Genomic DNA, 22,679 nt, shown 5'->3' with positions numbered 1-22,679 from the left:
GAAATCAAACCATGTAGACGAAGATATTTATAAAATAATGCTGCCTTCTTTCATACTTCCTCCAAATGAGCGCTTTGGAGTTTGCCCAATTTGTGACGTTTTTCCCAGTTGTGACGTCAGCTGATGTCGCAATATATTGTAGATAGTTACCCAAAGTGCTTTGCACAAGTCCGCCATTGTAGTCTGGCGCTCCTTCTTTTTTTCTATCCTCTTGTTGTGGGGCAAACTGGCTCGTACATACACATGTATCCTCATTTCTAATACAAAGTAACGTATTCTTCGAACTTAACATTAGTCAATATGGAAGCGCTAAAAACTACTGCGAGGAGAAGACGCAGTCGAAGTGGATCCATGTAAATAAGACCGCCAACAAAATGGCGCATTCTGAAGAGACGGTCGGAAAGCGGCTTAAAGATGGTCTGTAAAACATAATCTCTGCAAAATTTTGACCGAAGAACCACCATTACTTGTTGTGTGGACAGCAAGGAAGTGTTTTAAATGTTGAATAACAATCATAGTATGACCCCTTTTAGATTTACAGGATCTTGACCCAAAGCATTGTCACTTTGTTTTGGGGTGGCGTGGCTCGGTTGGTAGAGCGGCCGTGCCAGCAACTTAAAGGTTCCAGGTTCCAGGTTTGATCCCTGCTTCCACCGTCCTTGGGCAATAAACTCTACCCACCTGCCCCCAGTGCCAGCCACACTGGTTGAAATATAACTTAGATAATGGGTTTCACTATTTAAAGAGTTTTGAGTCAGTCAAGAAAAGCGCTATATAAATATAATTCACTTCACTTTTGTCTTTGGACAGATTTGATAAAAAATGTAAACCACTGTCAGTCTAGCTGAAAAATCATGGCCTACCGTCTACATCAGATGCTCAACTGTATTATTGTGCATTTATGTGTGCCTTTTTCTCCAGCTCCGGCAGCTTTCACGTGTGAATCACCCTAATATTGTGAAGTTGTATGGCTCGTGCAATAATCCAGTAAGTAAAAAAATAAAAATCTACAGAACATTGTGGTATGTAGATATTGTCACATCATTGTGTTGAAAATATATAATGCTAAATATTATTTGACTGTGCATTGTATTGCTTTAGCTACAATGAAACTCATAATACGTACTAGTGTAATAAGGGATTCTTTTTTTTTATTATGTTTAGGTCTGCCTTGTGATGGAATATGCAGAAGGTGGATCACTCTACAATGGTGAGTTTACACTTAAACAACATTGTTAATTGACCAAAGATCTGCATTTGTGCAGTTGTATTCAAACTGATTGGAGTTTTATAATTATATTTTTTTGCAAAGTCTGTATACTGGCTCTAGTCAGTGTGTCCCATAAACTGCCAAGATACCTGTGGCGGTGGGGGCGTGGCTATGGGCGTGGTCACCATGACATCATCGTGTAATTTGCATAATTTACTACAATGATATGATTTTCTCTAAAAAGGCTCAAAAAATGTATACTTACTAATTAATAATAACAGTTTTGTTTTAAACGTCCATCCATCCATCCATCCATCCATTTTACAATATAATTACAACACTTTATGTACATATTTATATACAGATTTGAACAATAAGTTATTCACTGAAATATATTTTTTAATTTTGGTTCTTACAAAAAATATATCTTATAAAAATATAAAAGCTAAAATGTCTCTTAAAGCTCTGCCCCTTTAATTAGAGCATACTAAATAATTTAACTTTAGCCTACTACTACAACCATATTATTTACCAGCAACATAAAGTGAAACAGAGGCAGAGGTGTCCTGCCACAGTCGGTAACAAATAAACAGAAAACAGTAGTGGTGGTAGATAGACACAAAGCTTCATCAAACATCTGATCCACTGAACAAAGAGCTCCAAAAATCTTGATCCTACACTTCTCTTTTGTAAAGTAAATCTGAACAGCCGATGTGGGCATCTACATCAACTATATGATTTGCCTGAGAAGCTGGACAGGACAAAAAAATATATATATACATTTTTTGTGGCGGCCTTAATTATTTCGTGGCGGGCCGCCACAAATAAATGAATGTGTGGGAAACACTGCTAGTATGCAATAAACCAACAAAACAGAAACAATTTAAATAGCTCAACACATTTACTATAATGCTAAATTGGCCAACAGATAAAAAGTTGTACATTTTGAAAAGAAATGCACTTATGGAGGTTGTATATTTTTGAGTGCAACTATAACTAAGTCAAGAGTTGCAGTAAACTCGTTGATAAAGTGTTGCTGAAATATAAATTAATCTTATAAAATCATTTTTGACTGGCTTCCATCTATTTTAAATATTTATGGAAGACTCTTCTCTTACAGCATGATCTTGCTACCTTCTAACTAGACAATTTTTCTTTTCCATATTCTTGGGAAAAAAATACCGTCTTATAGCAAAAAGTATAAGCTTTGTAGGCTTTCATTATTATCGTCAGATGTAACTTTTTTCTACAAATCCTCATTTGTAACTTCATTTTTGTGCAATGTTGTCATTGCCATTAATTACTTGCAAGATGAGTGATCACATTAAAGAGATTTCATATCTGTAATGTGTAGTGGTTAAAGGACATGATTTACTTTGAGTGCGACTTCAGCTAAAAAGTCCTCAAATGTAACAGTTTAAGCCAGGACATACCTGTCAACATTTGCATATTCAATATACTGTAGCAATTTTTTGGGGAAAAAAATTGATTTTTATTTATGCCAATAATACGGGAACAAGAAGATACCCAGGACAAATGTCAAGTTTGACAGGTCCAGGGGTGTCCAATGTGCAGCAAGAGGGCCATTTTTGGCTCGCAGTATGTTTTTCATTGGCATAGTGAAATTAAATTAAGTCATTATTTAGAAGTATTATTGAATATAACACAAATACCTATTTGCTTTATCACTTTTAGTATAACAACTAAAATAATCATCCATCCATCCATCTTCTTCTTCCGCTTAGCCGAGGTCGGGTCACGGGGGCAGCAGCCTAAGCAGGGAAGCCCAGACTTCCCTCTCCCCAGCCACTTTGTCCAGCTCCTCCCGGGGGATCCCGAGGCGTTCCCAGGCCAGCCGGGGTAGATAGTCTAAAATAATCATATTAACTTTAAATGGCTTAGCATATACTGACCTACTTGGGATTGATTATTATTAAAAGGTTTGGCCCTGGTTTAAGCCAATAAAAATCAGTTACACGAACAGCCTGCAACCAGGTTGCTTTTCATTTATAATCACGTTGTTTTCCTAGAATGAACATAGGTACTACTGTACAACAGAAGTCTTTTGACAAACCGATGCATGTGAATTATTCCTCCAGAGTTTTGTATTTTGTCATTGTCGTCGTTGTGACTACACTTTCTTGTTTGTAGTGCTGCATGGTGCTGAACCCCTCCCCTGTTACACTGCTTCCCATGCCATGAGCTGGTGTTTACAGTGCTCCCAGGGTGTGGCCTACCTCCATGGCATGAAACCAAAGGCTCTCATCCACAGGGACCTCAAGCCACCCAAGTATGCCCCCTTGTCACCTGACATGTTGTCACCCGTGTAATTGTATTTTATACTTTAGTTATACAGTTAGTATAACTACAAACTAAAGTATGTAATCAATAATACATACAATATAGGGGTGGAATGGTTCACAAAGTCAATGGTTCGGATCTTATGGTTTTTGGTTGGTGTTTGGTGTTCTTTGTTGTTCACACCCCAGAATACCATATATCCATTATTAGTACCATTAACATTTATTGGTTGTGGTTGTTACAAAAAATATCTTATGAAATACAACTTAAACATGGTCCCTGAAGCTCCGACCCTTAATTTTATGTAAACCAAAAAAAAAAAAACTACAATCTTTGTAATCACATTATTATACTATTAACATAAAGTGAAGTACGAACTTTATCCGCATTAAAGTTTTCTTTGTCTAAATCAAAACAAAAACAATATAAACGTTGGGATATTGTAGATGAGTTTTTAACTTTTCTAAGTTTATACATTTTAAAAGACAGAGGTAGTAATAATAATACAGAAGTAAAAAGTTGGCGTGTATATCGTTGGAAGATGTTTCATGAGATCTGAGTCGCTAAGTGACGTTTGCTGCAATCTGCTGGAGTGGCTCAAACTACAAGATTTTGCCAACCGATGTTGAATGCATAATGTTAGCGCTGGTGAATAATGGGAATGAATGTGCTTTGGTGGCTGCATCTATCCTTGTCCACAAAAGAGGTGTTCAATGAACAACAAGTTCCTTTTTAGTACCCATTAAAATTCTGACATACGTGTACAACTTGAACGCACCATTGGTGTGACATGCAAATGTGCGCTGCAATGTAAATTGGTCTAAGTAACAAAACAATAATCCTCTGTTTTAGCAGCGATGTTTCTCATCTTATGTAGTATCACTGAATCTGATGGGGACACATACTCCGAAGCGTGTCAAGTTATCCCAACGGTTGTGATTTCTTTCTTAAACCGTCCCATCTCTAACACAGTACCTCACAAAAAGTGACTGCACACCGCAAATTTATGGAAGTATTTTATTACGTATTTTCAGTGGAACATTAAACAGCTTGTATGACAATGTAAAGTTACTGTTGTCTCAAAATAACTAAACTCCCAGCCATTAATGTCAAAACCACTGGTTCTGAGAGGGCATACTCAGACCAGGCAATTGTACTGTGCTGGATTTAAGCACAATTCTCACTCTCATTCTTTTAATCTCCTCTGCCTTGGGGTCACATTGGGTCTTCGTGTATGCCTATGCTCGTTTTCTTGTCCACTCACTTGTCTTCTGTGTATTACTACAATTTCACTGACTTTGTGAAAATGTTCCATCCTTGTTTTGAGTTGTTATTAATTATTTTTTGGACGTGGACGGTTGCCACCGTCATTAATTATTTGCAAGAGGGGCGCTCACATTAATTAAACAATACATTTCATTCTGCTGTATTACCACAGTTTATTTTAATATTTGAACTATTTCTACCGTTATTTGAAGTACAAAACCCAAAACCAATGAAGTTGGCACGTTGTGTAAATCGTAAATAATAACAAAATCCACTGATTTGCAAATCCTTTTCAACTTATATTCAATTGAATAGACTGCAAAGACAAGATACTTAACGTTCGAACTGGAAAACATTGGTATTTTTGTCAAATATTAGCTCATTTGGAATTTGATGCCTCCAACATGTTTCAAAAAGACTGGGAAAGTTGAGGAATGCTCATCAAACACTTATTTGGAACATCCCACCGGTGAACAGGCTAATTGGGAACAGGTGGGTGCCATGATTGGGTATAAAAGCAGCTTCCCTGAAATGCTCAGTCATTCACAAACAAAAATGGGGCGAGGGTCACCACTTTGTGAACAAATGCGTGAGCAAGTTGTCGAACAGTTTAAGAACAACATTTCTCAACGAGCTATTGCAAGGAATTTAGAGATTTCACCATCCGTAATATCATCAAAAGGTTCAGAGAATCTGGAGAAATCACTGCACATAAGTGATGATATTACGGACCTTTGATCCCTCAGGCGGTACTGCATCAAAAAGCGACATCAGTGTGTAAAGGATATCACCACATGGACTCAAGAACACTTCAGAAAACCACTGTCAGTAACTGCAATTTGTTGCTACATCTGCAAGTGCAAGTTAAAACTGTACTATGCAAAGCGAAAGCCATTTATCAACCACACCCAGAAACGCCGCCGGCTTCGCTGGGCCCAAGCTCGTCTAAGATGAACTGATGCAAAGTGGAAAAGTGTTCTGTGGTCTGACGAGTCCACATTTCAAATTGTTTTTGGAAACTGTGGACATCGTGTCCTCCGGAACAAAGAGGAAAATAACCATCTTGACTTTTCTAGGCGCAAAGTTCAAAAGCCAGCATTTGTGATGGTATGGGGGTGTATTATACCCAAGGCATGGGTAAATGACACATCTGTGAAGGCACCATTAATGCTGAAAGGTACATACAGGTTTTGGAGCAACGTATGTCGCCATCCAAGCAACTTTATCATGGACAATGCCAAGACAATGCCAAGCCACGTGTTACAACAGCGTGGCTGTGAGTAAAAGAGTGCGGGTACTAGACTGGCCTGTCTGTAGTCCAGACCTGTCTCCCATTGAAAATGTGTGGCGCATTATGAAGCGTAAAATATGACAACGGAGACCCCGGACTGTTGAACAACTTAAGCTGTACATCAAGCAAGAATGGGAAAGAATTCCACCTGAAAAGCTTCAAAAATTGGTCTCCTCAGTTCCCAAACGTTTACTGAGTGTTGTTAAAAGGAAATGCCATGTAACACAGTGGTAAAAATGCCCCTGTGCCAACTTTTTTGCAACGTTACGTTTCTCAGTTCTAAAATGTAATATCTTGTCTTTGCAGTGTATTCAATTGAATATAAGTTGAAAAGGATTTTCAAATCATTGTATTCTGTTTTTATTTACGAATTACATAACGTGCCAACTTTACTGGTTTTGGGGTTTGTACATCTGCAATCTAGATCTCTCTATAAATGACTAAACATTGGCATATATTAGCAGCAACCAAACCACTCTGAAAATGTAAATAAATAAAATATAAAAGAAAACAACTTAAATAATTAGCTCTTAACAGACAATACTTAATAGAAGTTTCTCTTGCCCTGATGACTTATATGGTCAACGAAATGTCTAAATTGTGCAATAATTAAAACAGGTGTCTTCCGTAATGACCCTGTGGCCGGCTGTCTGTGCATGACCTTGCTATACCATCTTGACCTGGAAACTAGTAATAGTGAAGAAAAAACTCCAGCCTTCCCGGTCCTTAGTTTTCCAGAAATGTGGTCCCCAAAACTATTTACGTATGGTTACAGGTTACAAAAGCAACTTCTTTGGCTGCTGACTAATACGGTAATGTATTGTGTCACTTCCGTGTTTTGAGGGATTTTAATGCTCAGGGTAGTCGTTTGTTGAGTTGCCATATTCTTTCTGAACTCTTATTGTTCTGCAAAACTGTTTGGTTGCATTTTTTATACCTACATGAATGCTATACAAAATGCTATACCACACTAAAACTAGTATTTTCCCACAAAATTAGTCCTGCTGAAGTGATACGGTGTGATAAAGATGATGGGTGATTAAGCCAGGTTCCCTATTAACATGTTAATGTTGACAAGTTTGCAAGATTTTTTATGTGCAATAAAAACATTTTAACACCTTTTCATGCTCTAATTTACTTTTTGTGATTTTAGTTTGCTGCTTGTGGCTGGCGGCACTGTGCTTAAGATATGTGACTTTGGAACGGCATGTGACATTCAGACTCATATGACGAACAACAAAGGAAGTGCAGCATGGATGGCTCCAGAGGTATTTGAAGGCAAGTATTTATTTGGGTTTCCTATACCTTTTGTAGATGTGCATTCTTACTGCATGATTACTTCCTGCTATAAATCTGACATATTTATGTGAAATGGGATTTTTCAGGTGATTTTGAGACGATGAGGCAGATTACGATACTCTTAAAGTTGGATATACCATCTAATAGGGCTACACAATTGTTATAATTGAAATCACGATCACAATTGTGGCTGCTCCGATTAAATGACGATGATCGTTGGCGATAACATTTAAAAAGCTGTCTCTGCATATCAAATCAAGCACACTATTAACAGTTAAACGGAAAAGTCAAGAGGGGGCATTAGTCAGTGAAGGAGATGTGATATTGGGAGCACAGGGTAACAGTACCGCAGCTTTTGCAGGTGAGGAGCAAAAGCAGCTAATTGCCAACCTGACCATCTTAGAAACTCCCTTTGCTCTGATTACTGCTTTGCACACTCTTGGCATTCTCTCGATGAGCTTCAAGATGTATGTGCTTGAAGCTCATCGAGAGAATGCCAAGTGTGTGCAAAGCAGTAATCAGCGCAAAGGGTGGCTACTTTGAAGAAACTAGAACATAAAACATGTTTTCAGTTATTTCACCTTTTTTGTTAACTCCACGTGTTCATACATAGTTTTGATGCTTTCAGTGACAATCTACAATGTAAATAGTAATGAAAATAAAGAAAACGCATTGAATGAGGTGTGTCCAAACTTTTGGCCTGTACTGTATGTAAATATATATACATATATAAATATATGTACACTTGCACACACACACTCACAAACACATTTAGTGTCATTGTTAGCAATACTCAATTACTGTAATAAGCAATTGATCACAACTATCCTTTTAAATAACGATATTCCTTTTAACTTCCAGGTAGCAATTACAGTGAGAAGTGTGATGTATTCAGCTGGGGGATAATTCTCTGGGAAGTGATCACACGCAGGAAGCCCTTTGATGAAATTGGAGGACCGGCTTTCCGTATTATGTGGGCAGTGCACAATGGTGAGTGAGAGGGCTTGAATAAAGAATATATTTGCAACTCCTGTAAGTACATTAATACAGAGCTTAATAATGAGAAATTATATATTTTTTTAGGCACAAGACCACCGTTAATCACAAATTTGCCCAAGCCAATTGAGAGTTTGATGACCCGCTGTTGGTCAAAAGACCCCTCTCAGAGGCCTTCCATGGAAGAGATTGTGAAGATCATGACTCATCTTATGAGGGTAATCTGGATTATTCCAATAAAAATATTTTTTTATGCATTAAATTACAACTATTTACTGCCAGTGCTGGTACAGTTAGATTTTTGGGCATTTTATTCACTCAACCAAGACAGGCCAATTACATTTAAACATGCATGTAGAACAGGGGTGTCCCAATTTTTTGATTTGGGGGCCCATTGGGTTAAAAGAATTTGACTGGGGTCTGAAAGCCGACTGCTTGTAAAGTAACTATATCGACACACACACACACACACATATACAAATATATCCATCCATCCATCCATCCTATATCCATCCTATCCCATCATATATATACTATATATATAAATATATATATATATATATATATATATATATATATATATATATATATATATATATATATATATATATATATATATATATATATATATATATATATCATAATAATCCCCTCAATTCGCCACCAAAAATTGATTAACTCACTGGAATATTAAGACAATATAACATACATCCATAAACGTGGATGCATATGCAAAAGTGCAATATATTTAACTGTACAGTAATTTATTTATTTATATCTGCACCTTAATGCTATTTTATCCTGCACTACCATGAGCTAATGCAACGAAATGTCGTTCTTATCTGTACTGTAAAGTTCAAATTTGAAAGGAAGTCTAAGTCTAGTCTAATATATATATATATATATATATACATGCACTTGTAAAGAACATAATGTCATGGCTGTCTTTGAGTTTACAATATTTTTTACTTTGGAGCACATACTTGTTTGTCACAAAAAACATTCATGAAGTTTGGTTCTTTTATGAATTTATTATGGGTCTACTGAAAATGTGACCTAATCTGCTGGGTCAAAAGTATACATACAGCAACATACATTATCAATTTTGGTGATATAGAAAAGTTACAATCAAATCAAATTAGCTTCATGGCATGGCCTCTTAACTTCATGTGAGTGATTATGATTGACGACGCCAGTTGACTTCTCTGAGCCCATTTAAATAGGGCTCATGTGATGCAGTCATTAGACTCGGTTACAAACGCGACAATGGGAAAGTCAAAGGAACTCAGCACAGATCTGAAAAAAACGAATCATGGACTCGAACAAGTCAGGAAAGTCACTTGGAGCCATTTCGAAGCAGCTTAAGGTCCCAAGAGCAAGTGTGCAGACAATTGTTCGTAAGTATAAAGTGCATGACACAGTTTTGTCACTGCCACGATCAGGAAGAAAACGCAAGCTAGCACCTGCTGCTGAGAGAAAATTGGTCAGGATGATTAAGAGTCAACCAGGAACCACCAAAAAGAAGGTCTGCAATGAATTGGAAGATGCTGGAACACAGGTGTCAGTGTCAACAGTCAAGCGTGTTTTGCATCGCCATGGACTGAGAGGCTACCATGCAAGAAAGATGCCCTTGCTCCAGAAGCGACACCTTAAGCCTCGTCTAAAGTTTGCTGCTGATCACATGGACAAAGATAAGACCTTCTGGAGGAAAGTTCTTTGGTCAGATGAAACAAAAATGTAGCTGTTTGGCCACAATACCCAGCAATATGTTTGGAGGAGAAAATGTGAGGCCTTTAATCCCAGGAACAATTTCCCTTGTGGATCATTAAAGTTTGTCTAAGTCTAAGTCTATGCCTACCGTCATGCATGGTGGTGGTAGTATTATGTTCTGGGCTTGTTTTGCTGCCAATGGAACTGGTGCTTTACAGAGAGTAAATGGGACAATAAAAAAGGAAGATTACCTCCAAATTCTTCAGGACAACCTAAAATCTTCAGCCTCTAGGTTGGGTCTTGGCCGCAATTGGGTGTTCCAACAGGACAATGGCCCTATATATATATATATATATATTTTTTTTTTTTTTATTAGCCACACCTTTGTATAAAACTGAAGGGTTCAAAGCTTGGGATAAAAGTAGCGGCTTATAGTCCGGTAAAAAGGGTCATCAGATACTGTAGTATTTATGTAAAACCACTGCCCAAAAGTTTTGTACATTGTAATACTTCCGATTAAAGATATGGCTGAAAAAAAATAAAGGCAACCGCAATCTTTTAGATTCAGCAATGTTGATCCTTTTCTAATGTTTTCTTGCAGTACTTTCCTGGATCTGAAGAACCCCTGCAATGTCCGTACCAGTATTCAGATGATGGACAGAGCAGCTCTGCAACTAGTACAGGTACTTGGTCACCTTCACAATTTACAACTACAACTCATCCAGTTTTTTCAGAATTTTTTTTTAAATTGTAAGATTGGGCACAAAGTAAAAAAAAAAAAAAAAAAAGAAAGGTAACAAATGAATATTGAACATATACAATGAACATTGATGAATATTCAATATTTTCTGGTCCAAAGACCCTCAAACAGAAGTAGAGATGGAGCAGGGACCCCACTACTTATATTTGTAGTATAAAATTGTTTTAAATTAAACAGTGAATAAAAGTGGTCCTTTGGTTATGAACGAATTCCGTTTCGAGGCAGATTAATCACGCAATTTATTTTGACCACACATGCTCCTTTACCTTAACCATGGATGGTGACCTGAAAGCCGGCGTGGGTTGGTATACGGCCAGGGATCAGGGCTCTAATTTATAAAACTGCGCCTAAAAGATTATGTAAGCGAAAACCTCAGAATGTACGTGTGCAACTCCGATTTATAAAACCATGCTGAGCACACTTGTATGCTCTCGTTTCCTTATAAATTGCACCTGCAGTGAATTCTGTGCAGAAGATTTCCTCCTTGATGTCCTCCAATACTCATCCCATAATCATCCTTAAATGGTCATGCTAATCAGCTCATGAATATGGTGAGTATAAATATCACTTGTTGGACTGTCAATGACGGAAGGCCGAGACGGCAACTCCAAAAAAGAAGCCGATGTTTTCAGTTTGCTTCTTATTACGTCAAGCACCATAAAAATATTATTTTTGGAGGGTAAAGTAGCACCATATTTCATAAAAATAATTGGAATTTGAATGTCACTACTTGCCCAATCATAGTGTCAGATCCACTGTGACTGAGAATTGTTACTGAGATGAAGAAAACATGTTCACGTTTAGCCTTCTGTTTTTGTCCAAATAATGTTTTTATTATTCACATGTCTTCATTTTGTTAAGTAATGCAAAGCAGACATTCCGTTTCATGACACAATTAGTCATCATGAGCAATATTTAAAGCTCTTTTGGGCAATTGGCACGCAATCAAGATGATTTCAATATATTATTGATACAACAGATGGGTTTTTGTACAGGTGTTTATCCTGTAAAATATTTGAATGGTAATAATAAAAGATTACATAGTGGCTGTGTACGGTATGCAGCATGGCTGCGTGAGATCCAAACATTTGCACTCCAAAAGTGTTATAAACTCCCAAAGTCTAAATGTATTGAAAAAAGTCAAATGTAAACATTTTCTAAATAAATAGAATAAATTAATCTAAAATCAAACAAAAAAATTGTGCTGCAATCCATATTTTAGTTTTTTAGTCCTAAATAAATACTTTTCAATGGGTCAAAAATGCCCCTCCTGACATATTTATAAATGTGCATAATTTTATTAGAAATGATCAAAACAAACAACAATAAATATTTTCATTTTAGGCTCTAAAAATAAAAAATGCATTCACAATGTAATGTATTCTTTCTATGTATTTTCATGTGAATATGAGCTTTATATTGTGGCAACACCATTCGGCCTCGGTGAGTCCAGTGTCTGAAAAACTTTACGTGAGCTCTATGCTTGGTCAAAAGGGTGCGTAGACATACGCCACCCTTTCCGCATTAAATATTTCTATTAATACCTGCGTTACTTACGCAAATTTCACTCTGTTTGACGCAACTTTTTTGTGCGCAGCAACCTTTTATAAATGTGACCCCAGGTCAAAGCATAAGCCAGTGCAAAGATGAGTCAGAATTAGGCTTGTGCCTTTACCAATAATTTGGTTTTAGTACTAAAATGTATTTCGATACTTTTCAAAATAAAGGGAACCACAAAAAATTTAATTATTGGCTTTATTTTATAATAAAATCTTATGATACATTAAAACATGTTTTTTTTTTAATCAAAGAACAATTTTGTCATTAAATAACATAGTGAACATACTTGAAAAAGTCTCTGTTAGTGGTAAGTAAACGGGTTAAAAAGGCTCCTAATTTGGCTGCTGAAGTATACAGTAACTTATTCTATTTATTTTGTCAAAATTATGAGGGACAAGCGGTAGAAAATAGAAAGAATATTTATCTACTTGTTCATTTACTGTTAATATTTGCTTACTTTCTATTTTAACATGTTCTATCTACACTTATAAAGTTAGTGTACTCATTTAGATATTAAATATACAGTACAAGCCAAAAGTTTGGACACACTTCTCATATAATGCGTTTTCTTTATTTTCATGACTATTTACATTGTAGATTGTCACTGAAGGCATCAAAACTATGAATGAACAGAGAAGTTTGCTAAACCTGTAAGAATACAGTACAACTTGTGGTAAAGCCATATTTTCGATGGTAATCTCCAACATGCTGTTATGTGGATGCGCACACACACATAGACACGCATACACAAATACACACATTACAACACTTTTTTTCGCCACACAGCGGAGCGTTGATTGTGACGTCACAACAATCATTTGTACAAAAATAACACTTCAGTTTGCATTGACTAAAGCATCAGACCCTCACATTGAATATTAAGAGTATATACAAATTTGACTCCTACCTTGTTTCTTTCCCTGACGACATCCATAAAGTTTTGTAATCAATCAGAAATATCAAGCAGCTAAAATGCGCTAAACATGGGAAATGGAGAGAGTTTTTTGCATATCACCCATCATGCAGTGTAATGGACTTGTATACCGTATTTTTGGAACTATAAGGCACACTTAAAATCCTTTCATTTTCAAAACTCGACAGTGCGCCTTATAACCCTTATAGCCTAATGTACGGAAAAATTTTGGTTGTGCTTACCGACCTCGAAGCTATTTTATTTGGTACATGGTGAAATGATAAGTGTGGCCAGTAGATAGCAGTCACACATAAGATATATGTGTAGACTGCAATCTGACTCAAGTAAACAACACCAAAATGGTATATGTTCCATTGAAAATATACAAACGTAGAACATTACACGCGGCGCTCAAAAATCTATCAATGTTTTACTACGACTTTGGTAAGCTATGAAGCCGCACCGCTTTATGGATTGTACTGTGCTTCAACATACAAGTATTATTATGGTGTGTGTATAAGGTAAGACATATCTGGTGTTTTGTTTCGTAATATCGTATATTCTTTACCTTCTGGTACCTGCTGATCTGTATTTAGGATCTGCATAAGTCATGAAAATTTGTGCGTGTCCGCCTTTGTAGTCGACAAGCTTCTTATTTTTCGCAATCTTCTTGTTATGGGACATTCATCCTCTGCTGTTGCCATTTCTAATATAAAGTAGTGTAAAGTTCTTACTTATATCTGTCAGTAAAGAAAGCTCTAAAACATACCGGTGTAGTGAGTTTACATCATTCACCCAAGGATCTTTAGTTATTAGAGAGTTCCGGTCGGACGGTTTTTCACGGGACACATTTCCGGCGTTGTTGTTGCACTAGTGAGCCACGGATGAAGAGATGCTGCTCTGTTATTGATTTATGTAAAGTCTGAATGTCATTAAAACAGTAAGCGCCATCTTTTGACAATTCTTCCACTCCCGTCCTTGCACGCTACACCGGTACAACAAAGATGACGGAGAAAAGACGCTGCCGAAGATGAGCGACGTAAATAAGACTGCCCACAAAACGGCGCATCCTAAATGCGACTGTCAGAAAGCGGCTTGAAGATTATCTGTAAATCCATGCAATATTTTGACCAAAGAACCACCATTACATGTTATGTACACTACAAGGAAGTGTTTTCAATTTAGAAAAAAATAAATAATAATATGACCCCTTTAATGCGCCCTATAATCCGGTGCTCCTTTTATATGAAAATAGACCTGACAAGACCCGCTGATCGGCAGTGCGCCTTATAATCCGGTGCGCCCTATGGTCCGGAATATATGGTATGTGTAATTTTAAATTATATGTAATGATTGAACGTGTTTTATAATGTCCACAATGTTCAGTGAGCAGAAGGTGTGTTATATGTGACCGTATGTTGACTTTATTTGTTGGTTATAGTTAATTTATACCATGAGTGGAAAAAGTTGTTTGGACTGGGTCATATAAATTGATGCTGTGCTCAAGTTCCTTTCTTAGAGGCGACAAGATCGTTCGGGTATTATTCCTTCTAGACTTCTGACTTAGAGGTGTTCAGTCATAATCCCCACAAGATCGCTGCGCTTCATTTCACAATGGGACAATGTTTAGGCAAAAACATTCCTCGGCTCAATCTTCTTGCTAAAATTGTGATGTCTTGTGGGCCACTCTGATGATTCTGGTGGTCTGCACTTTGCCCGCGGGCCGTAGTTTGGACACCCATGATCTATGTCATAGTGCAGTGTTTGCATCTCTGTACACGCGCAACAGCTAAATCAGATACATAAAAATTCATAATATTAGCCCCGTTCCAGCCGGAACACCTCACTAGGGAGACTTCTAGGAGATGCTCAAGCCGCCTCAACTGGCTCCTCTCTATACAAAGGATTTGCAGCTCTGAGCTTCTCCTGGATGACCAAGTTCCTCACCCTGTCTCTTAAAATGTGTCCATGCGTATGCGCCATGGTCAATTAGAGATGTCCGATAATGGCTTTTTTGCCGATATCCGATATTCCGATATTGTCCAACTCTTAATTACCGATTCCGATATCAACCGATACCGATATATACAGTCGTGGAATTAACACATTATTATGCCTAATTTTGTTGTGATGCCCTGCTGGATGCATTAAACAATGTAACAAGGTTTTCCAAAATAAGAGAACAACTTCAACTCAAGTTATGGAAAAAAGTGCCAACATGGCACTGCCATATTTATTATTTTAGTCACAAAGTGCATTATTTTTTTTAACATGCCTCAAAACAGCAGCTTGGAATTTGGGACATGCTCTCCCTGAGATAATCCTGATACCCACTACAACTATGGGAAATACTATACTTTGACTTTCACAAAGTGCATTATTTTTAAATGTTTTTAAACATGCCTCAAAACAACAGCTACAAAAACAATGAAGGCACACAGTTTCTGTCCAGAGTATACTAGAGTAATAAAGTAAACCATAAAATAGTCCTCCTTTAGTGCAAGGCTGCCTGGTATACTGTATAACAGGAAATTATAAACTGGGCTCAATCTGCCCTGCTCTATCGTATTTGTATGAGTAACACAAATGTGCTGCAAGCTAATGGTGAGTGCTTGAAGTGGCCTACCAGTCAGTCAGAGCTTCTGAAATGCTGCGTTGAGACAGGGCAGCTCCATTTACTGTAAGTTGCAAAGTGTGCGCCATGCAGGGCAGACTAGCCATACCAAACTCCATCGTATCTTTAGCCATACTGCGTGCGTTGTCCCTGACCGCAACGTGAGCTTTCGCCCTGGGGTGGTTTTTGCTGTATTTTTGTTTTTTCTCGGCGGAGTCTTTAAGCGACAACTGTGTGGTACTACTTTTTTTCGGTGTTTGCTTTTCGTCCATCTTCCGCTTGTATTCATCGTGTATCTCCTTATGATTCTTGAAGAGGTGGGAGATCTAATTGCTCGTATTAAAGGAAGACGTCTTGGTTCCTCCTCGCATAACCAACTTTTTGCAGTCATTGCAAATTGCCAGTTTTTTATCTGTCAGACACACTTTAAAATAATCCCAAACCATAGACATGGTGTCGTTAGTCAGTCACCGAGCTCGCTGGCTTGTTAGCCACGGCTACAGCACCGGCAACAACACACTCTTGTTGTTGTTATGCTGCGCTCGCGGCTGTTTGATGAGGTCATCAAGCGTCGCCAGTAAACCTCTCATGCTGCAGTCGCAAACTCCTTTGTTGTGTGTGGGAGAGGGGAGAGGGGAGGGGCTGCTGACTGGGATATGTACCGCTCCGTACAGCGGCGTTTAAAAAGTCATAAATTTTACTTTTTGAAACCGATACCGATCATTTCTGATATTACATTTTAAAGCATTTATCGGCCGATAACATCTCTATGGTCAATTATGCTAATTGAACAATGACGTCCTTTTCACCCACCTGCAGAAATAAATTGCAGTTCTGTGGTAAACATTCATCAGAGCCCCAAAACTTGTGTGATGTTCTGAATAAAACAATGTTTTTGAAAAGGTGTGTTAAGCACAAAAAGAAAAACACTTTGCCCAGTGTGAAATATTGGTGGCAGCATCATATATTATCTGTTCCTTTCTTTAAGTACCATATTTTCCGGACCATAGCACCAGATTATAGGGGGCACTGCCAATGAATGGTCTATTTGCGATCTTTTTTCATATATAAAGCGCACCGGATTATAAGGCTCCTCTCTGAGCTGCCACCTTACCGTGGTAGAGGAGTTTGCGTGTCTCAATGATCCTAGGAGCTATGTTGTCCGGGGGCTTCCATGCCCCCTGGTAGGGTCTCCCAAGACAAACAGGTCCTAGGTGAGGGATCAGACAAAGAGCAGCTCGAAGACTTCTATGGAAATACAAGAACCGAGACTCAGATTTCCCTCGCCCGGACGCGGGTCACCGGGGCCCCCCCTGGAGCCAGGCCCGGAGTTGGGGCACGACGGCGAGCGCCTGGTGGCCGGGCCTGTCCCCATGGGGCCCGGCCGGGCACAGCCCGAAGAGGCAACGTGGGTCCCCCCTCCAATGGGCTCACCACCCATAGCAGTGGCCATAGAGGTCGGGTGCAATGTGAGCTGGGCGGCAGCCGAAGGCAGGGCACTTGGCGGTCCGATCCTCGGCTACAGAAGCTAGCTCTTGGGACGTGGAACGTCACCTCGCTGGGGGGGAAGGAGCCTGAGCTAGTGCGCGAGGTGGAGAAGTTCCGGCTAGACATAGTCGGACTCACTTCGACGCACAGCAAGGGCTCTGGAACCAGTTCTCTCGAGAGGGGATGGACTCTCTTCCACTCTGGCGTTGCCGGCAGTGAGAGGCGACGGGCTGGGGTGGCAATTCTTGTTGCCCCCCGGCTCAGAACCTGCATGTTGGAGTTCAACCCGGTGGACGAGAGGGTAGCTTCCCTCCGCCTTCGGATGGGGGGACGGGTCCTGACTGTGGTTTGCGCTTACGCGCCAAGCAGCAGCTCAGAGTACCCACCCTTTTTGGATTCACTCGAGGGAGTACTTGAGGGTGCTCCCCCGGGTGATTCCCTCGTTCTACTGGGGGACTTCAACGCTCATATTGGCAACGACAGTGAAACCTGGAGAGGCGTGATTGGTAAGAATGGCCGCCCGGATCTGAACCCGAGTGGTGTGTTGTTATTGGACTTTTGTGCCCGTCACGGATTGTCCATAACGAACACCATGTTCAAGCATAAGGGTGTCCATATGTGCACTTGGCACCAGGACACCCTGGGCCGCAGTTCCATGATCGACTTTGTAGTTGTGTCATCGGATTTGCGGCCTCATGTTTTGGACACTCGGGTGAAGAGAGGGGCGGAGCTTTCTACCGATCACCACCTGGTGGTGAGTTGGCTGCGATGGTGGGGGAGGATGCCGGACAGACCTGGCAGGCCCAAACGCATTGTGAGGGTTTGCTGGGAACGTCTGGCAGAGTCTCCTGTCAGGGAGAGTTTCAATTCCCACCTCCGGAAGAACTTTGAACATGTCGCGAGGGAGGTGCTGGACATTGAGTCCGAGTGGACCATGTTCCGCACCTCTATTGTCGAGGCGGCTGATTGGAGCTGTGGCCGCAAAGTAGTTGGTGCCTGTCGTGGCGGTAATCCTTGAACCCGTTGGTGGACACCGGCGGTGAGGGATGCCGTCAAGCTGAAGAAGGAGTCCTATCGGGTTCTTTTGGCTCATAGGACTCCTGAGGCAGCGGACAGGTACCGACAGGCCAAGCGGTGTGCGGCTTCAGCGGTCGCGGAGGCAAAAACTCGGACATGGGAGGAGTTCGGGGAAGCCATGGAAAACGACTTCCGGACGGCTTCGAAGCGATTCTGGACCACCATCCGCCGCCTCAGGAAGGGGAAGCAGTGCACTATCAACACCGTGTATAGTGAGGATGGTGTTCTGCTGACCTCGACTGCGGATGTTGTGGATCGGTGGAGGGAATACTTCGAAGACCTCCTCAATCCCACCAACACGTCTTCCTATGAGGCAGCAGTGCCTGGGGAATCTGTGGTGGGCTCTCCTATTTCTGGGGATGAGGTTGCTGAGGTAGTTAAAAAGCTCCTCGGTGGCAGGGCCCCGGGGGTGGATGAGATCCACCCGGAGTTCCTTAAGGCTCTGGATGCTGTGGGGCTGTCTTGGTTGACAAGACTCTGCAGCATCGCGTGGACATCGGGGGCGGTACCTCTGGATTGGCAGACCGGGGTGGTGGTTCCTCTCTTTAAAAAGGGGAACCGGAGGGTGTGTTCTAACTATCGGGGGGATCACACTCCTCAGCCTTCCCGGTAAGGTCTATTCAGGTGTACTGGAGAGGAGGCTACGCCGGATAGTCGGACCTCGGATTCAGGAGGAACAGTGTGGTTTTCGTCCTGGTCGTGGAACTGTGGACCAGCTCTATACTCTCGGCAGGGTCCTTGAGGGTGCATGGGAGTTTGCCCAACCAGTCTACATGTGCTTTGTGGACTTGGAAAAGGCATTCGACCGTGTCCCTCGGGAAGTCCTGTGGGGAGTGCTCAGAGAGTATGGGGTATCGGACTGTCTGATTGTGGCGGTCCGCTCCCTGTATGATCAGTGTCAGAGCTTGTTCCGCATTGCCGGCAGTAAGTCGGACACGTTTCCAGTGAGGGTTGGACTCCGCCAAGGCTGCCCTTTGTCACCGATTCTGTTCATAACTTTTATGGACAGAATTTCTAGGCGCAGTCAATGCGTTGAGGGGATCCGGTTTGGTGGCTGCGGGATTAGGTCTCTGCTTTTTGCAGATGATGTGGTCCTGATGGCTTCATCTGGCCAGGATCTTCAGCTCTCACTGGATCGGTTCGCAGCTGAGTGTGAAGCGACTGGGATGAGAATCAGCACCTCCAAGTCCGAGTCCATGGTTCTCGCCCGGAAAAGGGTGGAGTGCCATCTCCGGGTTGGGGAGGAGATCTTGCCCCAAGTGGAGGAGTTCAAGTACCTCGGAGTCTTGTTCACGAGTGAGGGAAGAGTGGTTTGTGAGATCGACAGGCGGATCGGTGCGGCGTCTTCAGTAATGCGGGCGCTGTATCGGTCCGTTGTGGTGAAGAAGGAGCTGAGCCGCAAGGCAAAGCTCTCAATTTACCGGTCGATCTACGTTCCCATCCTCACCTATGGTCATGAGCTTTGGGTTATGACCGAAAGGACAAGATCACGGGTACAAGCGGCCGAAATGAGTTTCCTCCGCCGGGTGGCGGGTCTCTCCCTTAGAGATAGGGTGAGAAGCTCTGTCATCCGGGAGGAGCTCAAAGTAAAGCCACTGCTCCTCCACATCGAGAGGAGCCAGATGAGGTGGTTCGGGCATCTGGTCAGGATGCCACCCGAACGCCTCCCTAGGGAGGTGTTTAGGGCACGTCCGACCGGTAGGAGGCCACGGGGAAGACCCAGGACACGTTGGGAAGACTATGTCTCCCGGCTGGCCTGGGAACGCCTCGGGATCCCCCGGGAAGAGCTAGACGAAGTGGCTGGGGAGAGGGAAGTCTGGGCTTCCCTGCTTAGGCTGCTGCCCCCGCGACCCGACCTCGGATAAGCGGAAGAAGATGGATGGATGGATGGACGGATTATAAGGCGCGTTAAAGGAGTCATATAATTTTTATTTTTTTTCTCAACTGAAAACACTCCCTTTTGGTCTACATAACATGTAATGGTGGTTATTTGGTCAAAATGTTGCATAGATTATGTTTTACAGATCATCTTCAAGTCGCTTTCTGACAGTCGCTTCAGGATGCGTCGTTTTGTGGGCGGTCTTATTTACGTGGCTCATCTTCGGCAGCGTCTTTTCTCAGTCATCTTTGTTGTACTGATGGGAGTGGAAGAAGTGTCAAAAGATGGAGCTAACACTAATGACATTCAGACTTTACTTAAATCAACAACAGAGCAGCATCTCCTCATCCGCCGGTACAATCCATCAGGCGGTGCGGCTTCTTTGCTTACCAAAGTCATACTAAAACATTTTGAAAGGTTTTTGAGCGCCGTGTGTAATGTTCTATATTTTCAATGGAACATATAAAATGTTGGTGTTGTTTACTTGAGTCATATTGCAGTCTACACGTATCTCTTATGTTTGACTGCCATCTACTGGTCACACTTATCATTACACCATGTACCAAATAAAATAGCTCCGAGGTCGGAAAGCAAAACCAGAATTATTCTTTACATTAGACGCGCCGGGTTATAAAGTGCATTGTCGAGTTTTGAGGGAAAAAAAAGTATTTTAAGTGCGCCTTATAGTCTGGAAAATACGGTATGTTGGCAAAAACAACACACTGCACATTTTTGGGTGAAAATATTTTAATGTGTTCAAATTATGTCTTGTTTTCTTTGGGAACAGCTTCATATGTGGACAGCACCAGCAACAAAAGTGATGCAAACATTGAGCACAGTGATTCTCAAGGGAGCAGCGACACCATTAAGATCACACCGCAGTTTCCGTCTCACTTCAAGCCAAAGGCAAACCCACTTTGTTTTAATTTCTATATAAATAAACAGATCAGTTTGTGTAGGTAAAGCTCACCTGACTCTTTGTTTGATCTTTCAGTGTGAGCCAATGAGGACTCTGCCTCTTTCGAGAGGAGGCAGTTTTGAAAGTCTGTCTGTGCGAACACAAGGCTTGACACCATCCGACAGTAAACGAATGAGTGCTGACCTTTCAGAACTGGAGCCCAACATGGGATTCACACCAGCAGGTAACATCAGCCATAACAAACCAAAGCATTTAAACAGTAACATTTAAAAGTATTTATTTGTATTTTAACATATTTGAGGTTAGGCTTGAGTTATTACCATGCTCAGTGTTCATGGAAGGTCCACATACTGTATGTGTTTCTGAATTGTGGCACTCTTTGATTGATCTGATATGATCTACAATGCCAGACTTTTTTTAGGACAACAAATCTAGCTGTAATTGTCTGCATACTGCATGTCTGTTCAAGTGCTCAGGAATTTAGGGATGGCCAGTCAACTCCACATTAACACTTAACCCATGCATGAGCTTGAATTAATGTAATGCATGCTGCCCTCGCACTAAAACGATGCATATGTGTTTATGGCCTGCCTTTCTCCAGTACAGTTGTTGGCTTTAAATCTTGCAAAGTCTGCATGCTGTTTGTGTATGCCGCTGTATGCATGTGTATGTGTTTTTGCAGCACGTCCCCAGTATAAACGAGGCCATCGTAAAACAGCGTCATATGGCACCATCCTGGACATTCCCAAGATCGTCGTCACAGGTATCACTGGACTTGGGCCGCCTGCTGACACGGATGAGTTTGTTCTGCTCAAGATCTTGGCTAGCTTTTCTCTTACACATCCATCTACTGTGTCACTCCAGGGAATAACAGCTACAGAATTTGCAACAGATTATTTTATGCAAAGTGATCTTGTCTTGGATTTATACGCACAGAGCAGCTTTGTTTTCCTTTTTTAAAATTATTTTAAACAGAACATGAGTTAGAATCTTCGCTTTCTCACATCTCATCCAAAATACATCTTAATTTTTTCTAGGTATTCTATAATCTGAGGGCATTCAGTCGTTTCGCCTCTCATCCAGGGTGAATAGTCTTGTAAGAAAAACCAAACAGTCCAGTTGCAATCGATTAAATGCCCTGAGATTACAATGACTTGGATGAATGAGAACATCCATTGATAGTTATCCTATAGTTAAAACAAAACTCTTTATCTAACATGAAAACATCTTGTTTCTGTTGCTCCTAACTCATTGTCTGCATTTTCTCTCTTCTGACTGGCTTGGCATGTTATGCAATTCAAGGGGCATAGGTTCAAATTCAGCGTAATGCACGTAGTATTTTTATTCATATTTTTAATCAATAGGCCACACAGTCAGGAAATCGGGGAGATTTCAG

General features: G+C 40.8%; 1 protein-coding gene across 3 annotated transcripts in view; it reads left to right on the top strand.

Annotated features, from left to right (window-relative positions):
* The window catches only part of map3k7 (mitogen-activated protein kinase kinase kinase 7), a 68,303-nt gene that overhangs the window by 25,518 nt on the left and 20,106 nt on the right, over positions 1–22,679 (top strand). For 2 of the 3 annotated variants that reach the window (XM_062044427.1, XM_062044426.1), the window contains exons 4-13: positions 922–987; positions 1,165–1,210; positions 3,362–3,500; positions 7,222–7,346; positions 8,229–8,357; positions 8,451–8,581; positions 10,675–10,756; positions 21,152–21,270; positions 21,359–21,506; positions 21,966–22,046. In XM_062044427.1, coding sequence (XP_061900411.1) covers positions 922–987; positions 1,165–1,210; positions 3,362–3,500; positions 7,222–7,346; positions 8,229–8,357; positions 8,451–8,581; positions 10,675–10,756; positions 21,152–21,270; positions 21,359–21,506; positions 21,966–22,046 — 1,066 coding nt within the window. The remainder of the gene's footprint in view (positions 1–921; positions 988–1,164; positions 1,211–3,361; positions 3,501–7,221; positions 7,347–8,228; positions 8,358–8,450; positions 8,582–10,674; positions 10,757–21,151; positions 21,271–21,358; positions 21,507–21,965; positions 22,047–22,679) is intronic. The other variant, XM_062044428.1, reaches the window with a different exon arrangement.

Source organism: Entelurus aequoreus, linkage group LG04 (assembly GCF_033978785.1).
Source record: "Entelurus aequoreus isolate RoL-2023_Sb linkage group LG04, RoL_Eaeq_v1.1, whole genome shotgun sequence".
NCBI classification, from domain to species: Eukaryota; Metazoa; Chordata; class Actinopteri; order Syngnathiformes; family Syngnathidae; genus Entelurus; species Entelurus aequoreus.
Note: the sequence above shows the minus strand (reverse complement) of the source record. Positions and strands in the feature narration are given on the sequence as shown.